General features: G+C 39.5%; 1 protein-coding gene across 1 annotated transcript in view; it reads left to right on the forward strand.

Moving 5' to 3' along the window:
• The window catches only part of LOC127580125 (protein shisa-6-like), a 390,202-nt gene that overhangs the window by 39,047 nt on the left and 333,527 nt on the right, over nucleotides 1-17,628 (forward strand). The window contains exon 2 of the mRNA XM_052033339.1: nucleotides 8,329-8,486. Coding sequence (XP_051889299.1) covers nucleotides 8,329-8,486 — 158 coding nt within the window. The remainder of the gene's footprint in view (nucleotides 1-8,328; nucleotides 8,487-17,628) is intronic.

Consider the following 17,628-nt stretch of genomic DNA (forward strand, 5'->3'; position numbering starts at 1 on the left):
GCCTTCCTTCAGTTTAGTATCTTAACCCTAGGACCAGTCCTATCCTCTTCCATAATTGTCTTGAAACTAGTGGAATTATCACCACTAGATCCAAAGTGTTCCCCTACACTCACTTCTGTCACCTGCCCTGTCTCAATCCCATTCTCTCTAGTTGGGACCTCCACATATTGATTAAGGAAACTTTCCTGAACACATTTGACAAAGTCAATCCCATCCAGTCCCTTTACTGTTTGGGAGTCCCAATATATGGAAAGTTAAAATCATCTATTATCACAACTTTAAATTTCCTGCAACTGTCTGCTATCTCTCCACAAATGCATACCGCAAACCCTGGCTCCTCCCCATCTGCCTTAAGAATGCTGTGGACTCAATCCAAGACATCTCTGACCCTGGCACCTGGGAGGCAACATACCTTCCAAGAGTCTCGCTCTCGTCCACAGAACCACCTGTCTGCTCCCCTAACCAATGAATCTCCTATCACTACCACTTGCCTCTTCTCCCCCCTTCCCTTCTGAGCCAAAGAGCCAGACTCAGTGCTCAAGACCTGACTGCTGTGGCTTTACCCTGGTAGGTCGCTCCCCCCCCCCTCCCCCAACAGTATCTAAAACGATATACTTGTTATTGAGGGGAATGGCCACAGGGGTACCCTGCACTGACTGCCTGTTCCCTTTCTTTCTCCTGACGGTCACCCAGGGGTACTTGTCTCCTGCAACTTAGGTGTGACTGCCTCCCTGTAACTCCTGTCTATCAACCCCCCAGTCTCCCGAATGATCCGAAGGTGCTCCAGTCCCCCAGTACGGTCTGTGAGGAGCTGTAGCTGGATGCACTTCTTGCAGATGTAGTCATCAGGGACACTGGAGGCCTCCCTGACTTCCCTCATCATGCAAGAGGAGCACACCACTGCTCTGGGTGTTATTCCCACTGCTCTACCTGTGCAACAATAAAGAAAGAAAACTTAACAGAACCTCATCTTAGCCTCCACTTCTAAGCCTCTTGAGCCAAAGCCTCAGCTCCCCACTCTTAAACTTATTGAAATAACATTTCCAAAATAGTCCACGTTTGGCTCTTTCTGAATAGCTGTTCTACTCACACTCGGATTATTAATAAGTCATTAAATGGCAATTACATGCCCTTGTGTAGGTCCATATGGTTTAAAAATTATTTCATTGATTCTTCTTTATGGCAAAAATTCTGTTCCCTTATGATGTATGGGTTATAAAAGCACACATTATTACTAATAAATGTATATTAGGCAAACAAAAATGCAAGATTCTAGAAAGTTTTCAGTTCACACATATGCTTCCATGTTGCTAACCTCTTGATCCTTTGTAGCATTCACCGAAATAAATGTCTCACCAGTGATTCTGACTTCTTTGCACTCTGCAACAGTGGCATTCCTTCAGCATCAGCTGCCTCCCACACATTTCAAAAAGATCACAGAATTTCATCACACATCTGAGGAAAATAAGAATTGCTAGATGAAAAAAAAAGACATCTATTTCATCTTATATCAGTTTTTATAACATTATAAAATCATGGTAGAGTTATTGATTATGACAAAATCACTATGACTTGCTGTTCAGCAGATTTGGACATAAAGTGAGAAAGCACTTTGTGATTCACAGTTCCAATGCCACTTATTTTTCCCCATTTACCACAAATTTACCACTCAGTCACTAAGATAATGGCTTGGATTTTTCAGCATTAGTGATGAGAGGTTTTGGGAGATTCCCTTGTAAATTAGGAAGTCCTGAACTTATTGGTTCAGTTCATCTGGCTATTTCCAGGCTGCTCTTGCTGGTGTACCCCATGGAATCCATCTGTGGAGCAGAAATTTTTCTTGTGTTTAATTTAGTGTTTTTAATTATTTATGAGTGGGTTGTGAATTTTTATTTTATTTTTTTTAAAAGTGAATAATTTTTTAAATGTTTGAATTATTTATTTCATGTTAAATAAATTTAACTTTGAAAAACATTGATAGTTTTGAGAGATGGGAAAGCTGGGTCATGGAGTTTGCCACCTGCCAAAGCCTTTCAGAGGAGATTCATGGGCGGAGCTTGTTCTGGTCTGTCGGGATCACATTGTTTGAGTTGTTTGAGGCCCACCACTACTCGGAGCCTTGTCACTTGGCCCTGAGACTATCTGGGAAAGCAAGATCAGTTTTCTGGAACTGGTTAAGATAACTTCAGGAAATGGGGAATCTGGAGTGCGGCTATGGACAACACCCCACGTTAGTAAGATCCAGGCAAAATTTTCCACAGATTAGCTTCATAATTAACCCTCTTCAGGCAAAGACCTTGTCCTCTGGTTCTGCTGTCTTGGAACAGCATGGGTTACGTTATCAGATCTTCTTTATATTCCTAAAAACGGCAACCACATCACCTCTCTTAATGAGAACATCTCAGTTTATGTGATAGTTCTCAATTATGATCAGAACTCTACAGTTTTCTGAGGCTGTTTGCAACATTTTTTTATATAAGGTACAGCATCACTTCATAAGCTGAGCTCTATACTGACCTTTTAGTAGATCTCAACATCTACAGTATTTAGTTTACTGGCTTTGAGCATAGTTGTGAAAACTTCAGTTTCTTGTAAATTTAGATCCCCAGATCACTTTCATTTTCCATACATCTTATTCCTTCAAGTTTAAGCAATAGACCTTTCTTGAAGGTTTGTTCTGACCTTAAGCATTTTGGATTTCACCTGTTACCAGTCTACTCAATTTTCAAATATATTTAAATCTGCATTTGGAAAGATATTAAGCAAAAGAGATTCTAAAATAGATTCCTGTGGGATCTTATTCGTTACATTCTGGAGTTTGATGACAGTTTCTGTACTCCATCCTCCAGGTTTTTATGGCCATTTAGTTTTGAATCTATTCTTGAATATTTCTACTGACTCTTACTTTATTTAGTAGTAATACCAACCTTTCTTGAGGAATTGTATTAAAACTCATACTAAAATCCTTTGACTTACACTCAAAGTAGACTGGCAAAACTAGTGTGATCTACAATTCATGAACCCATAGAAGCAATCTTTCATGATTTCACTTCTGTTCAGGAGCTCCATAATCTTAAATGATGGCTTTATATAACTTCTGCCTTTGTCCAATCCTCAGGCACCTCTCCAAGTGTTTGGTGATTTCTGGCAGGGAGGTGTTAAATTATTTAGTTGCCTCCTTTATTTCCTGAAGGATCCTCTTGTGTACATTCCATCTCCTGAGATTTATGTAGCTCTTCAACAATCATGTTAGCATTGTGAATATTGTTACCGCTTACTTCAGCAACAGCATCCCTACGTCCCTTTCGAGATCAATTAATTAACTGCCTCCTTCCTTTGAAGATGAGGTAGAAAACATCTGAAGTACTGTTAGAACCTATGTGGCATCACATGTTCTAACTTGAACCCACTCTCACTCTGACCTTGCCTTTTCTTAATATAACTAAACTCTTTTCTTTCATACCCTTCACTTCTCTTGCCATGCTCTATTCAACATTTTCCTTTGCTCCTTTGATGCCATTTTTATACTTCGGTCATGCTTTTTGAGTTGAATGTGACTTGAATTCCCTTTTTGTTTGTGGCCTTAAATATTTTATTTCCTCTTTCAGCTATTAGATAGTGTTGTTCAAGTACAGCATTTAAGCTTGGTACCTGGCTGTACTCAGGTTCATTTCACGCTGAGGGAGAATGAATGTTAGAGAAATTAATGAGTCACACCAAGAGAAGCTGCTGTTCATATGTGTTTTACCTGCATGTTTCATAGTAAATATCAAAGAATCAGGAACTAAAAGTAACAAAATTATCGTAAAAGCAGTTGCATTTGTGTAGATACCACTTACAAGGTACCTAAAATGGGGATGGCTCCTTTTTTTTGTGTGAATTTACCTAGAGAGAAAGACACTCAGCAAACAAAGTATGTCTAAGAATAGTAATTAATTACTCATCTCTTGAGAGCATTATGCATCTTTCCTTACGATTTAGATACTTGTAAGGTGAATAGAGGGACATCAAATCAGCTGGGAACATGCAAGGTTCACAGGTGCACATCTGATGAATAATAGCTAGGTTTGAGGAACGCTCCCAAAGGAGGAAAAGGAGCAAAAAGCAAAGTCAAGTAACAAGACAGAATGCATTGTCAATTTCTGTTCGTAAAAGTGAAATGAACAATTCACCATTGTGTTAAGAGAAAAGACTTTCCAAACTCAAAAGACATTGCATGAGCTAATTTATCTGTTTTTCTTGGTTGCTAAACAACGTAGGAAACAATTCTGCTGGTGATCTTTAATAAAAGTTTTATTTCTGCTGGAAGCAATGACATGCTTCCAAGCAGGGAAGCTGAGACTTCACTAACAGAAACTCTTGTTTATCGTTCCTCATCCCCCCTCATGACAACCATATGCCTGTGATGCATGCAGAGCAAAGGAAGCTTACAAAGAGGGTAGAATAAAAGGAAGAAAGACTTAGAGTTCATGGAGGAGCATGAGTCAATTTAAGACCCCAACAAGCAATATGAAGAAAAAGCTAGCAAGGGGTGAGAAAATAGAAGTGACCAGTTTTAAAAGCATAAGAAAGAAATGATCTTTGCAACTCAAAAATCAGGCATGATTAGTCCTTCTGTCTCCCAGACAGAAAGACATCAACTAAGAAAACAGGAGTCAGGAAAGGAAGCAGAGGAGTGGGAGAGTTTGCAAGACAAGTAGAAATCATTTAATATGTGAGTATGACTAAAGGCCATAGTTTAATGGGGGTGAACCTAACAAATCAGGGTAGATATTTATCATTAAAGGTTTGCAAAGAAACAAACCAAGAAAATCTCTCCACCTTTTTATACTGGCTATCTCCCCTCTATCTTTCAGTCCAGATCAAAGGTCTCGACACAAAACGTTGACTGTCCATTTCCCTCCACAGATGCTGACTGACTCACTCTGTTCCTCCAGCATCTTGTGTGTTGAACATAGTGGCACAGTTTCCAGGACAGGAACCTTATGAGCACATGCTCCCAGTTGATCAGATTGTGCTCTGTTCATCTTATCAAAGAACTAAAAAGCAAAGCAAAATACACAGATGAAATCTTGCACTACATTGAGAAAAGAACATGTTGAAATAATATCGCCATACAATTCATGTGCCTAGAATATTGAACTTCTTCATTGTCAGAATAGAAAATCTGAGACAAGGAACAAGACAGCTGAATAATCAAAGTGGAATAAAGCAAAGGATAAAGGTTAGAGTTAAGAAATGTGTCTGAAGTTGGGTCTTGGGAAAAGGTGGATGGGGATGGTGGGTGAAGGAGGGAGGGATGGACGAGGTGTTTTTTTCACAACAAGGAAGAGATAAAGGAATGGCAATCTAAAATATTGTTTATTACTTATAATGGGTATGAAATGAGCTATGTTCCCTCTGTATAGATACAAAGGAAAAGATACAGAAATGAGTACATACATCTAACTAGATGTAATCAACCAACAGCAGGAAGTACTACAGGGGAAAGAGATGTAGTGTGAGAGAACAAGTAAATACACAAGCATAGACCTGGCCACTTACCAGAATGATCAAGACAAGTTAGCCAAAGACACAACTACATCAATAACATGCCAGGTAGGGTGAAATTGAAGCATCCAGAAGGTGAGATTGGATTTAAAACCAAGTGTAAATTGGGCAGGAAGTTTAACCTACACATATAGTAATGGAAAAGAAAGAATAGATATTATTTACTGCCAATACTTGCTAATGAAATGGAGTAAACCTTTGGTGATGAAATTAATAAAGATCTAAAGCTTAAAAGGGGAATGACTCGATGTCAAACATTCCTAACAAAATCAAGTTGTCTGCAACAACATTATTTATAATCACAATTATTAAAAAGCAGCCATGAACCTACACAATCACTTTTCTCCAATAAACCATTTGCTGACGAAAGGTCATCCACTAAAACTGTTAACCTTGTTTCCCTCTCCACAGATGATGCTTGATCTGCTGACTGTTTCTTTTTGATTTTCTTTGTGTTGTCCAGGAGTAGATTTTTTTTGAGCCAGCTGGCTAGAACAAAAATCCTTCACACCTTGCTTGTGTTGATAGCTATTGAACAGTGGAGGAATAAACATGCAGGTCCATGTGTCCTGTCAACAGCTAAGATATCAAGAGCTGTTGAAGTGATGGAACTTTTGGAATACGACATGCTTACATATGTAAGAAGAGGCAAGATGCTAATTTTAAATTGGCATGTGTACATAGAACTGCCACAAAAAGCTATAGTAATGATAACATGCAGAATTGTTTCATTATTAATTGGTTTTAATTATAGAAAATGAGCAACTGTCAGATGAAATGAAAAGTATTTTGAAGTGAGAAATCAGCATAGTAGTGCTAATCAAATAATCAAAAGATGTGGACAGACTGTCACAACTGGCATTGTTTTGACACAAGTTCAGCATTAACACAAGCACCGGGGTGAGTTAAGCAAAATGGAAAATAGTGAATACATTAGCCAACTAACAAAGAGAAATGGCAAGGGGAGTATCACACAATGATGTGTCTCTAGAAATGTTCACCTCTGCTTTCATACCAACTCCCCTTACAATGCCACCCTCTCCCCTCCTTTCCCCTTAAGCCCTCCACAGTCCTGAACAAGCAGCTGTCCAACCTTTGAAGCTATGGGTTAGGTCTACATCTGAGGAGCCGCAGCTGAATAGTTATTAGAAACGTCAGCTGCTAGAAGCTAAAGCAATGTGCTCGCTCATTTTTCATCTTCTTCCCTCTTGTCTTTCCCTCTTCCACACCTCTCACTTTCTCAAGTTGCCCAATACCTCCTGCACCACCCAACTGGATCCTGGAAAATTCCTCATTTTCCATGATCCAAAAAGTTGCTTCCCAATTGGTGCATAAAGATTATTTCTGAATGAAATCTCATTAAAAGTGAGATTAACCTTTCTTTGCTTCTCCTAACCAGGAGGTCTGGGAATCCAATCACCTGATCCATGGTTTATTTGTGCTCAATAATAAAGCCTGTTCAGGACAATGGGTCAGATTACTAATGCATGGCTTAAGGACAGCAGAGACCCCTCTTGCAGATGTAGGCTTTGCAATAACTATGAGGTTTGGTCAGAATAAGCTGTGGCCCTTGGCCATAAAATCCAGTTCTGGGAACCTACATCTGGTTAATGTACTTTAGCTTAAAAACTAATCCTCCTCCCCTTGATCAGGAGCACGTTCCTCATCTCTGGCAGCCAAAACCAATCATTCACTGATGGCTTGACCTGATGCTTGAGGCCTCGTCACGGTCTCCCAACTGTCTACCTTAATGTTCTCCCTGCCCAATATTTCTATCCTGTGGCCTTACCTTTCCCCTCTGACTCATTCTCAGAACAGTGACTTATCTACTTTCCTTTTCTTGCTGCACAGTGGTGGACAGCATAGAAGAAAGGCGTATCATTACACAGCATCTGATGACTGACGCTTAGCATTGATCCAAACATGTGCTGTATTTTGTGGGCTGTAGTATTTTATAGCAATGGGTTTTGAATAAATCATTCATTGGCCTAAAATGCCTACAAATTCAAGAGCTTGTTTCAATAGCTGTGCAAAGGTATTTTAACCAATTAATATAATAAATATGACAACTCATTACTCAATAAATCTGCAAATATTGATCCAGACTATTTTAATGACCCCAAAACACTTGGGTATTGGGTATTGGTTTATTATTGCCACGTGCACTGAGATACAATGAAAAGCTTTGTTTGCATGCATCCAGTTAGATTATGCCGTACATAAGTATGTCAAGGTACCTAAAAGGAAAACAGAATGAAGAATATAGAGACACAAGAGACTTTAGATGCTGGAATCTGGAGCAACAATGTGTTGGAGGAACTCAGTGGGTCGAGCAGCATCTGTGGGAGGAAAGCAATTGTCAATGTTTCGGGTCAAAAATCTGCATCAAGGTTTCGACCCAAAATGTCGACAATTCCTTTCCTCCCACAGATGCTACTCAACCCGCTGAGTTCCTCCAGCAGATTGTTCGAATGCAGAATATAGTGTGCAGCTACAGAGAAGGTGCAGTGCAAAGGCTGTGACGAGGTAGATTGGGAGATTAAGAATTCATTGTTAGCATATGAGTTGTCCACTCAAGAATCTAATAACAGTGGGATAGAAGCTGTCCTAGAGTCTGATGGTATGTGCTTTCAAGCTTTTGTATCTGCTGCCCAATGGGAAAGGGGAGAATAGAGAATGGCTGGGATGGGAAGGTTCCTTGATTATGTTGGCTGATAGCTATGACATAAAGACACTGTACTTTTTTTCTCAATGCTTATTTTTTATGAAATTTCACAGGGCGTTGGCAGACATTTTACGAAACCAGGGACCAATCCCAGTACCACACTTCGAGAGGGAGAATATGACAGCAATAGATGGATCACCTAAGGATAGCTCACCTGTTAGAACCACCAAAAACCATTTTACGCCAGTTCGAACATCCAAGGGCAATCACGGTAAGTAGAACTTCATCCAGAAACTGGGTCCTTATGTGTCTTTCATGATTTCAATTATTCATTGATAATAAATTTCTGTTTGGTGCAGTGGCTTACTAAGACTGTGGTGCAGTAAACACTTCATTCACACACCATGTAATAAACTAGACCTGGCCTCAGAGCGAGACAAGTTAAAGCCTAAATCAGACCTGGGTGTAATAAAACCTGAACAAAAACATACATTTGATTTTATCATCATTATGGCTATTAAATATCGATAATATGTATTTAAACTTATTTTCAATAAGACAACAATTAGAAGGCTCATTACTGAGACAGATCAGAGTTATATGAAGAGATAACTGGCGGCAGTTGCACTGAGGTTAGAGGAGTATTACGTATATCTGCTTGAACCCACAGGCGGAGCTCTGCTGTTAAGGAGCTACTTTTCATGTTTGGAATTGGTGGTCGGTAAAGTTATTTTTCTTAATCTGTTGTGGTTGGTAATCACACCGAAATTAAAAACTCCAGTGAACCACTCAGGCACTTTCAACATCCACCTTTCCAAATAAGCCTCAAGTTACTTCCCGGAGATTGTCTTGAGGCTTCAGTACAGCACAGAATTGCAGAGGGAAGGAGGCTATTTGGCCTATCAAGTCCATTCTGGCTCTATGTAAAAGCAGTCCAAACAATTCCATTTCCTCATCCTCTTCTGCAAGCCAAAAACAATTCTTTTTTAAAAAGCTTCTATTGAAGAAAGAATTCCCCCAGAGAATAATGAAATAGTCCTGACATTTATGATACAACTAATATATTTCTTTTGTTTGGATTTAATTCTGGTGTAAATCAGCTGCTCTTCTAATGCATGCTTCATTTCTCTGCGTCCTAATTCCATCACTATATTGATTTTTAATTCAACATTCGCCATTCTCAACTATCTGCATCCCTTTCTTTACCCATTACATAGAACATGGAACAGTATAGCACAGGAACAGGCCCTTCAGTACACAATGTCTGTGCCAAACACAATGCCGAATTAAGCTAATTTTCCTCTGCCTGTATGTAATCCATATCCTACATTCCCTGCATATTCATGTGTCTATCTAACAGCCTCTTAACTGCCACTACCACACCTGCCTCCACAACTACCCTGGCAACCTGTTCCAGGCACCTACCATTCTCTGTGTGAAAAAAAACTTGCCCTGCACATCTCCTTGAAACTTTCCCCCTTTCACCTTAAATGCATGTCCTCAAGTACTTGACATTTCTACTCTGGGGAAAAGATTCTGACTGCCTACCCCATCTATGCCTCTCATAATCTTATAAACTTCTGTCAGGTCACCCTTAGTCTCCAAAGCTCCAGAGAAAACAACCTAAAGTTTGTCCAACCTCTCCTTATGGCTTCTCTAATCCTCTAATCCAGGCAGCTTTCTTGTAAATCTCTTTTGCACCCTTTCCATATCCTCCACATCCTTCCTGTAATGGGGCAACCAGAATTGCACACAATGCTCCAAGTGCAGTCTAACTGAAGTTTCATTTAGCTGCAACATGACTTCCTGGCTCTTATACTCAGTGCCTTGACCAATGAAGGCAATTCCATTGCTTTGAATCCACTGCTTTGATTGCCTCAATACTGATCCATAATGATACCTTGAAATAAACTAGTGTTTAGTGCTTTGAGCTAAAATTTGGGTGCAAATAACAATAAAAGCAGTGTCATGAGATTCATGTTGGGAATTAACTTCCATAATAAATTGTCATTTTCTGATTGATGGACATGGAAAACATAAAGGTAGTGGTTTGACTATGATGTTGTTATAACTTGATAGAATGCAATAAAAGTGTTTTGAGGTTGAATGAAACATTTGCTTGTCAAGTGTTGACAACACTTCTTAGAAGCTGCTACTTACGGAAGACCATAGTCACTTAGCAAAACGCAAAACTGGCTATTAATAACTGACCTGCATTTCAGCACTGGGCCTGTATGACAATCTTCCAACATCTGAAGAGTCAATGATACATCACATTGTCAACCTTTCCTCAGTGATTAGGTCTTTCACTCTTTCCCTGTTCCAAAAATAAAACTCCGTCAGTCTACCGATGGCCTCAGTTTGCACACCTTGCACTTCTAAATTCCAACCTCCCTGGGAACATGGAACAGACAGCACCTGAGTTAAATGAAAAATAAAGAAGAAAATGGGTTATAAATCTATCCTTGTACTTCAAGTATCTGAGTTCAGATCTTTGCGATGGAAGCTTTTATACTTGCTGCTTCCTCTAGAAGAGCTAAGTGTTAATGTAGGTTGTAGCAGAGATGAGCTAATCATACAAAGCAATCCATCATTCAACACTAAGTTATCATGAAATTGATCCAAGAATGAGCAGGATATCAGGGTTGAGAAATAGTGTTGTGACAGAAGCACAATACTAGTGTGGCTCTGAGATTGGAGTTATGGTGCCTTATTGAGACAAACTGGAATGAAGATTTGTTCTCCACCTCGATCTGTATCGTAATCAAAGTCATGCTTGGATTCTAATTCAGTGAGAATCAGATGTTCAAGACAGGTCTTTTTGATAAAGGATACTTGCTTAGAAATTAGATTTCATAGCTGTTTTCTTCAGCAGTAGGCAATCGAAAATCAATTTAACCCTGAGAATTCCATGTTTTCAACCACGGCAAATGGGAAATACAACTGGGCATGTCCGATCTTGAATCACCATGCTGACCCTGGTATTAATTCTGTGTTGGAAGCACATGGTATCATTCCTTGTACAGTGAATCATGCAGGGTAGGGGAATTTGGACCATGCTGTCCTGGGGATATAGGTCATAGGATTGTCCCAGGAGAACATGATAATAATTGTCCAACTACATCCTTGGAGGTCTGCAGGTGAGTATAATAGTTATCTACACTTACAGGGGTTCAACCCATATTGAGAGGTCTCTCTGACACCCCTTATTTAATTATCTCTCCATTCCCTGACCTGAAGCCAATCCTCCCCCACAACCCCTCTCTTCTGCCACTTCTGACAACCCTTCCCATCCCAATGCCTGTGGTCCCAATTCCAGACCCCTCCTTTCATCAATGATGGCCACCTCCCCGATACCCTCTCCCACAATTTCTCCTACCTCCTCCAAGCCCCAGTGACTTAGACTGGCTGATGACAATTCACCAGTTTATAAGTTGTGCTCAGATAGCGATTCCTCCACCTAACAACTCCCTTGCTCTCACAATGGGCCTGACCTCCCAAGTCTTAGAATAGTGAATGGTACATTTTTACACAGGAGAAAATGTAATGCCCAATAACCTGGAACTGAGGTCTCAGGTCATAAGATATAGGAGCAGAATTAGGCCATTCAAGCCCATCTAGTCTGCTCTGCCATGTAATCATGGCTGATTTTTTCAACCCCATTGTCCTGCCTTCTCTTGTAACCCTTAACCCCCTTACCAATCAAGAACCTATGAATCTCTGCCTTAAATACACCCAGTGACTTGGCCAGTGAATTCCACAGATTCACCACCCTCAGTCTGAAGTCAATTGGGACTGCAACCCAAATCAGTTTCTGTTCCAATGCATGTTTATCTTTCCAGCACATCCCTTAGAGTGCACTGGAATTTCTAGGCAATTGTATTTAATTATTGTAAATAAAATAGATTCTTGGGAGTTTGTGTTTTACTCAGTACTGTTAACATTTGCAGTTTTATAAGTGTATGTAATACAGTTGTCAGTACAATTTTATATATACTTGCTTTCATTAGGCCACACTAGCAGACATAAGAACAGGAGTAGACCATTGAGCCCCTCAGGGCTTCCTGCAGTTCAAGTAGATCATAGTTCACCTGCAACAAACTCCATTAACCCAGCATTTTTCAATATCCTTGGTCTTTCTTTCATAATAAAATACTATTGATCTTAGATTTGGAAAGGTCAATTGACACAACAACCATAATCATTTTTGGGAAGATTTCTATCATTTTTGGTGCCTCCCAAATTGATTCCCAAACATTAAGGTCTAAGTTCATGCCCCTTTATCTTGGATTCTACTATCAAGAAAAAATGATTTGTCTCTATATATCCTGATAAATCATTCTACCATTTTCTTAAATCACTTTTATGATATCATTTCATAATTTTCTTAGCTCATTTAAGCAATTTCATACATTAACCCTTTTAGGTTTGATCAATTCTGTTAAAAATTCTCTGAGGCCAATATGTCCTTCTTTGCATCTGATGGTGAGTACTCAATGGAATGCTCCTGGCGCTGGTCTGACTAAATCTCAATTAACTAAGGCACATCTTCCTCTTTTTTTTATTCCAGGCTCTTTGAGAGAAAGATTTGTTCATTAATTTTTAGACACTCAGATCTCTATGCATCTTCAAAATGCCACATGTCTCACCATCTAGAAAATAGGAGAGATTTGTCTTTCTTGGTTTAAAGGAGGTGACCACACATTTTCCACATTAAACTGCATCTGCCATGTAGTTTCCATTCACTAGTCCCATATATCATTCCATAAAATTTTCTCCTCCTACCTATTTATTTATTTTGTTCCCCACTTGGTATCATCAGCAAATATGGTACATCTCTTTCTGTTTCTTCCTCCTCATTTTAATAAGAGATAGCACATTTATGACTGAGCTGAGGAAAAATGTCCTCATTCAGCAGGTGATGAGCTTTTGGAATTTTCTACTGTGGAAGGATTGATAGATTTCCAGATATTAAGGGAAATGGGGATAATGCTGAAAAGTGACACTGAGGTGGAAAATGAACCATGATTTTACGAATGGTAGAACAAGTTTAAAGGGCCAAATGACCTACTCCTGCCTTTTTGTTTCTTATGTTCTTATATTCTAGCAAAGCAGAAGCCCAGTATAAATCCACATGCCACATCCAGATAATCATTCCTACTACCCAAACAATTATGAATATGTAGATTGCAGATACTGAAATCTGGAGCAACAAACAAAATTCTGGAAGAACGCAGCAGGTCAGGCAGCATCTGTGGAGGGAAATGGACAATTAACGTTTCAGGTGGAGGCTCTTCATCTGGACTGAAGGATAGAGAGGAGATAGCTAGTGTAAAAAGGTGTAGGGAAGGGGTGGAGCAAGAATACAATTAGTGTGCTTTTGTTTTGCTGATAATTTATCATGTGGAACCTTAGCAATTGCTTTTTGGAAGTCTATATAGAAAAAAGCCATTGATACTCACCTGTCTGTATGTGGGTGAACCTACTCTGTAAAGCCAGCTAAGTTAGTGTGACCTGACCTTGCTTTCACAATTCATATTGACTGTCTTGTCCTAAATGTTCAGTCATTCTATCCCTTATGATAGATTCCAATAACTTTCCCACAATTTAGCACTGCAGAGGGTACATAGAATTCAATGACCCATTTATAAGGTACACTCTTAATATATTGCAAAAATGGGTTATAGAATTCCACTTGAAAGCACAGCAACTTCTTCTGAGACTAAAAAAAAGGACTGGGTCTCTGCCATGTACTGTGGTTCCCAATTAAGTAGGGCAGTCAGCTATTGGTATGCATCCTTCCCCAGCTGTGACTTTCTGCCTTTGATCCTTGATGAGTGATATCTTAAAGGATCCTCTGGATGTTGTACATTGGTAATGTATTTTTTTTCTACCGGTTTTCTGGCCTGAATTATAACATGTGGCTTCAGTTTGTGAAAAGGGCACCCAGACCTTGCATGGGAGCTGCCTGACTTTTACTGGGAAGAGTAATGTAGTTGGGGTTGTTTCTTGGAGTCACAGCTTTGTCTCAGGAGCTGCTGGTGGTTCGGTGGGTTCAGTCTCACAAGGTGACACAAAGATGCAGGTGCTGTCAGAGGAGCTAGAATTGCACATGTTTAACTGCATAATCTGGTTCACATACAAGCCCAGTGGGATGCCAGAAATAGTCATTGGACCAAACACCAGTGGGGTCATCAAGAGTGCTCAAGCATGTGTAGTGGTCACTTCCACCTATCACTTCCCAGCTTCTGGTGCTATTCCCATTGCCCCCTCCCCCATCTGCCTATCACCCCTCCTCACCTGGATCCACCTATTGCCTCCCAGCTCTCGCCCTACCCTTTCCCTCCACCTTTTATACCGGCTATCTCCCCTCTATATTTCAGTCCAGATGAAGGGTCTTGATCTGAAATATCGACTGTTCATTTCCCTTCATAGATGCTGCTTGACCCTTTAAGTTCCTCCAGCCTTCTGTATCTTGGCCATCAGTATGTCCAGGCAATAGAACGCTGAGGGGTTTGTTTAACCAACCTGCTTCCTATATTCCACAACCCTACTGTCCTGCCAAGGGAGAAAGCACCCACCCATGGGTGACCTTGAAGCCTTCTGCAACCATTGGGCACCAGAGGAACAGAGGTGTCTTGGGACAACATTTTTTGATTTAGGTTTCCTGTTTTCCTTTTCTCAAAAAGGTTTATTTTTAATGAGTGCAGTTTATGGGTTAATGAGAAAAACATTCTGGAGATCTAGAAATCATCAAATGTAGCTTATGGGGTTTTAAATAGCTGAAGGAAAGGCAGTTTATTTTTAAAACACAGTCCCTTATTGGGTCACATTAATGGGTGTTTATAATGGAATTTAAAATATGCTTCATATTGGTGACTGAAGATGGCAAATACAGATAAACCAGCATATATCAAGAATTCAATTATTATCATGTGGAAATGACTTTTTCAAAATGGACTACCGAGTTAAAAAAAACATAATCTTCCTAAAAGAGAAATGGGACACTTGTTCCCATGGGTTGTCAGTTTCAGGGACATGGGGTGTAGTGGACACAAGGCACTCGGTAAACCAATGGGATGTGCTCAGCCTTTCTTGCCTTTGAACTAAAAAGAAAATGGGTCAGAGAAGCACACAGGCAAACCTGTGATGTACAACGCTTGTAGTCTAACTGATTCACTTCTTGATCAAGATTTCCTGTTTCTGAAGACACTAATCTCCATGTCTGGTATCTGACTGTACTGCAGTGTTAAAGCAATGGGCCATATAAATGTTACTTCACAAGTCATGGTTATCTATCGACATCAATGAAACTGCATTTCAGGAGGATAAGGCATGTCCACCACTATTTCACACCTTCAGCACATATGACAAAGGATGAATTTCTACCTTTACAAGTTCAGTATTTGGCAGATGAGTGGTTTGTGTGTTGTGAATTATATGTTACGTGTTATATAATTACATTCTAATATCACATTTTCTACTGTTAGGTGCTATAGTTAATTCAATCTATAATAAATTCTGAGTGGAGTGACATTGAGACCACTTTATATTCTAAAGCTGCTCGCTCTTACTTTAAAAAATGGGTTAATAACTGAACAGCTTCTAACTGTGCCAACGTTTTTGAATGAACTGTAGTGCAAACTGCCTGCAATGATTTATTTCCCACAAAGTGCTGCATAAAGTGTGCCTTGGTGCCGAGTATGGAACATGAAAGCCAGAAGGTCAATCTCACATTTCACATCGATGCATTGCAACTTGGAAGATTTTTCATGAGTAAATTAAGAATATTCTTTCCAAAAAAGAGAAATGCATCTATTAAAAGTTTATATTTATGAACTGAAATCTGGATCTGTAAATCTTGGTGCTGGTTTATCCCTTGATAAATATGTAAATAAACCAGAAGTTCTGCTTTCCCATTGAACCAAACCTTGAATGCAGAACAGAAGATTGGTAATGTCAGGCCTCAGTGGTATACCTGCAATGACGTGAGGCATGTGGGCTGCTTTCGCAAGTCCAACACCATTATCTCTACCGACAAAAGTTGATAACATATTACCCTGGTAACAGCAGTAAAAATGCAGTGAGAAATAACAATGAATAACTAACGTGTCTCTGACCCAAAGAAGAATCAGAAGACAGTGTCCCCCTGAGTTGACTGGATTAATAATTTGAAAAGATATAAAAAAGGGAATGATGTGGGTAAATTATAGCTTGTAATAGAAGTAGATGAGTTTACTGATGACCTGATCACAATGTATTAAAGCTTTTAAATCTTCAGGCTTCTGTAAATTTCTCCTTCTTGCTAGTTTTCTGTGAGGTGCTCTAAAACCAACTTTGTTGATTGAGCTTTTGATCATTTGCCTTTTATTAGCTGGGGTCAAATTCTGTCTGATTATGCTCCTGCGAAACGCCTTGTGAGATTTTGTAACATTCATGGTATTTTATTAACACAAATTGTTGTTGAATGCAATTTTGCCAATTCTGCAAAGTGCATGTTATTACAGTTCAATGGTGAGTTTTTTTGATGGCAATAAAATGAACAAATCATTCATATTTATACGATTCCAATGAAGCCCAACATCAGCACAAGGAATGACATCTGTCTACAGCCCTTAGACTCAACACTAAATTCAACAATTTCAGATAGCCAGCCTTAACAGTTATTGTCAGAACTGTCCAATTTGGATATAAGAGTGGAAAATTCTGGGGCTGCTTAGTGGCAATGGCAGTGGGCAGGGGACCAGAATTGGCATTTTGGGTTGATGACCTTTCATGATGGGCAATGTTGGCATCATTTCTCTATGCAAGATAACTGGTCTGCTGAGTATTTGCATTATTTTTGTTTCAGATTTCCAGCATTTGCAGATTGTTATTTACTCCTCAGCCTCTGGCCAGTTTTGACATCCATCCATCAACCTGTAATGTCAGCACAGCTTTTCTCTCTCCATACGTTATGTGATCTGCTGGGCTTTTTCTTCACTTCCATTTATTTCAGATTTCCACCAACTGCTGTGTTCTGTGTTGCTCTGTTCCAACATTGTTTTGTTTCTCTCAGCGAAAATCAATCTATCTTTTGTCTCGTCCCTATCACAGATCCCTTTGTGCTCCCTACCTCCTCCTCCTGTACAACTTAAAACATGTCTGCTTTCTAAATTGTTCCAGTTCTGATAAGAGATCGTCTGCCTGAAATGTTAACTCTGTTTCTCTCTCAACAGATGCTGCATTTTCTCTTCTTATTGCAGATTTACTTTTGAGTATGTATTTATATATCAGGTTATTGCATCTTTAAAGAAAATTCCAAAGTATTTTACATGCAATTAATTGTGTTGAAATCCAGTCACTGTTGCAAGGAGAAATCCCTGCCCTTCTCAAATAATGCCAAATACCTATCTGTACCTTTGGAGGAGAAC

This window comes from Pristis pectinata, chromosome 18 (assembly GCF_009764475.1).
Source record: "Pristis pectinata isolate sPriPec2 chromosome 18, sPriPec2.1.pri, whole genome shotgun sequence".
In the NCBI taxonomy this organism is placed as follows: Eukaryota; Metazoa; Chordata; class Chondrichthyes; order Rhinopristiformes; family Pristidae; genus Pristis; species Pristis pectinata.